Source organism: Sinocyclocheilus rhinocerous, unplaced genomic scaffold (assembly GCF_001515625.1).
Source record: "Sinocyclocheilus rhinocerous isolate Xijiao unplaced genomic scaffold, SAMN03320098_v1.1 scaffold63, whole genome shotgun sequence".
Lineage (NCBI taxonomy): Eukaryota > Metazoa > Chordata > Actinopteri > Cypriniformes > Cyprinidae > Sinocyclocheilus > Sinocyclocheilus rhinocerous.
Window position 1 is genome coordinate 431,608 of NW_015659563.1, and position 653 is coordinate 432,260.

The following is a 653-nucleotide window of genomic DNA, read 5'->3' on the forward strand; positions in this document are numbered from 1 at the left end:
CCGTTTTCTCATTTTTCTACTTTCAATATTAAATCAAAAAACGAATGATCGAATGATACACGGATTGACCATCTTGGTTTGGCTTGGTTTTTGTTTTGGTTTGATTAGATTTGATTTAATTTTGTTTCTTGTTTGTTTTGTGTTTTTTTTTTTGGCTTTTATGGTTTGGTTTTATGGTTTTTGTTTTTGTTTTTGTTTTGTTTTGTTTGTGATGTTTGGTTTGTTTAGTTTTTTGTATTTGGCAAGAATGTGTTATTTTCACCCAATCGATTTCATTGTTTTCTCTCTCTGAAGGCCGTTGCACATCCTAGTGTGTAATGCAGCGGTTTGCACGCAGCCCTGGAATTTAACAGAGGACGGGCTGGAAACCACCTTTCAGATCTGTCATCTTGGCCATTTCTACTTGGTTGAGCTCCTGCAGGACGTCCTGCGGCACTCCGCTCCGGCTCGGGTGGTGGTGGTTTCCTCAGAGTCTCACAGGTGAGACTTTCGATTATCTCCTATCATTCCCTCATTTCATTGCTGAAGCATTTGTGGTAGTGTTAATTTTGTCAGCTATTTTCATTTTAGTCTTAGTCTTAGTCCCGGGATAAAATGTCCTTGTTAGTTTTTATCATATTTAGTCAACCTTATCCTATTTAGTTTTAGTCAAG

At 37.7% G+C, this 653-nt stretch overlaps 1 protein-coding gene across 5 annotated transcripts in view; it reads left to right on the top strand.

The window, feature by feature from the left end:
* Positions 1-653, top strand: part of wwox (WW domain containing oxidoreductase) — a 245,073-nt gene that overhangs the window by 81,622 nt on the left and 162,798 nt on the right. For all 5 annotated transcript variants that reach the window (XM_016532697.1, XM_016532701.1, XM_016532698.1 and 2 more), the window contains one exon: positions 295-480. In XM_016532697.1, the coding sequence (XP_016388183.1) occupies positions 295-480 (186 nt within the window). The remainder of the gene's footprint in view (positions 1-294; positions 481-653) is intronic.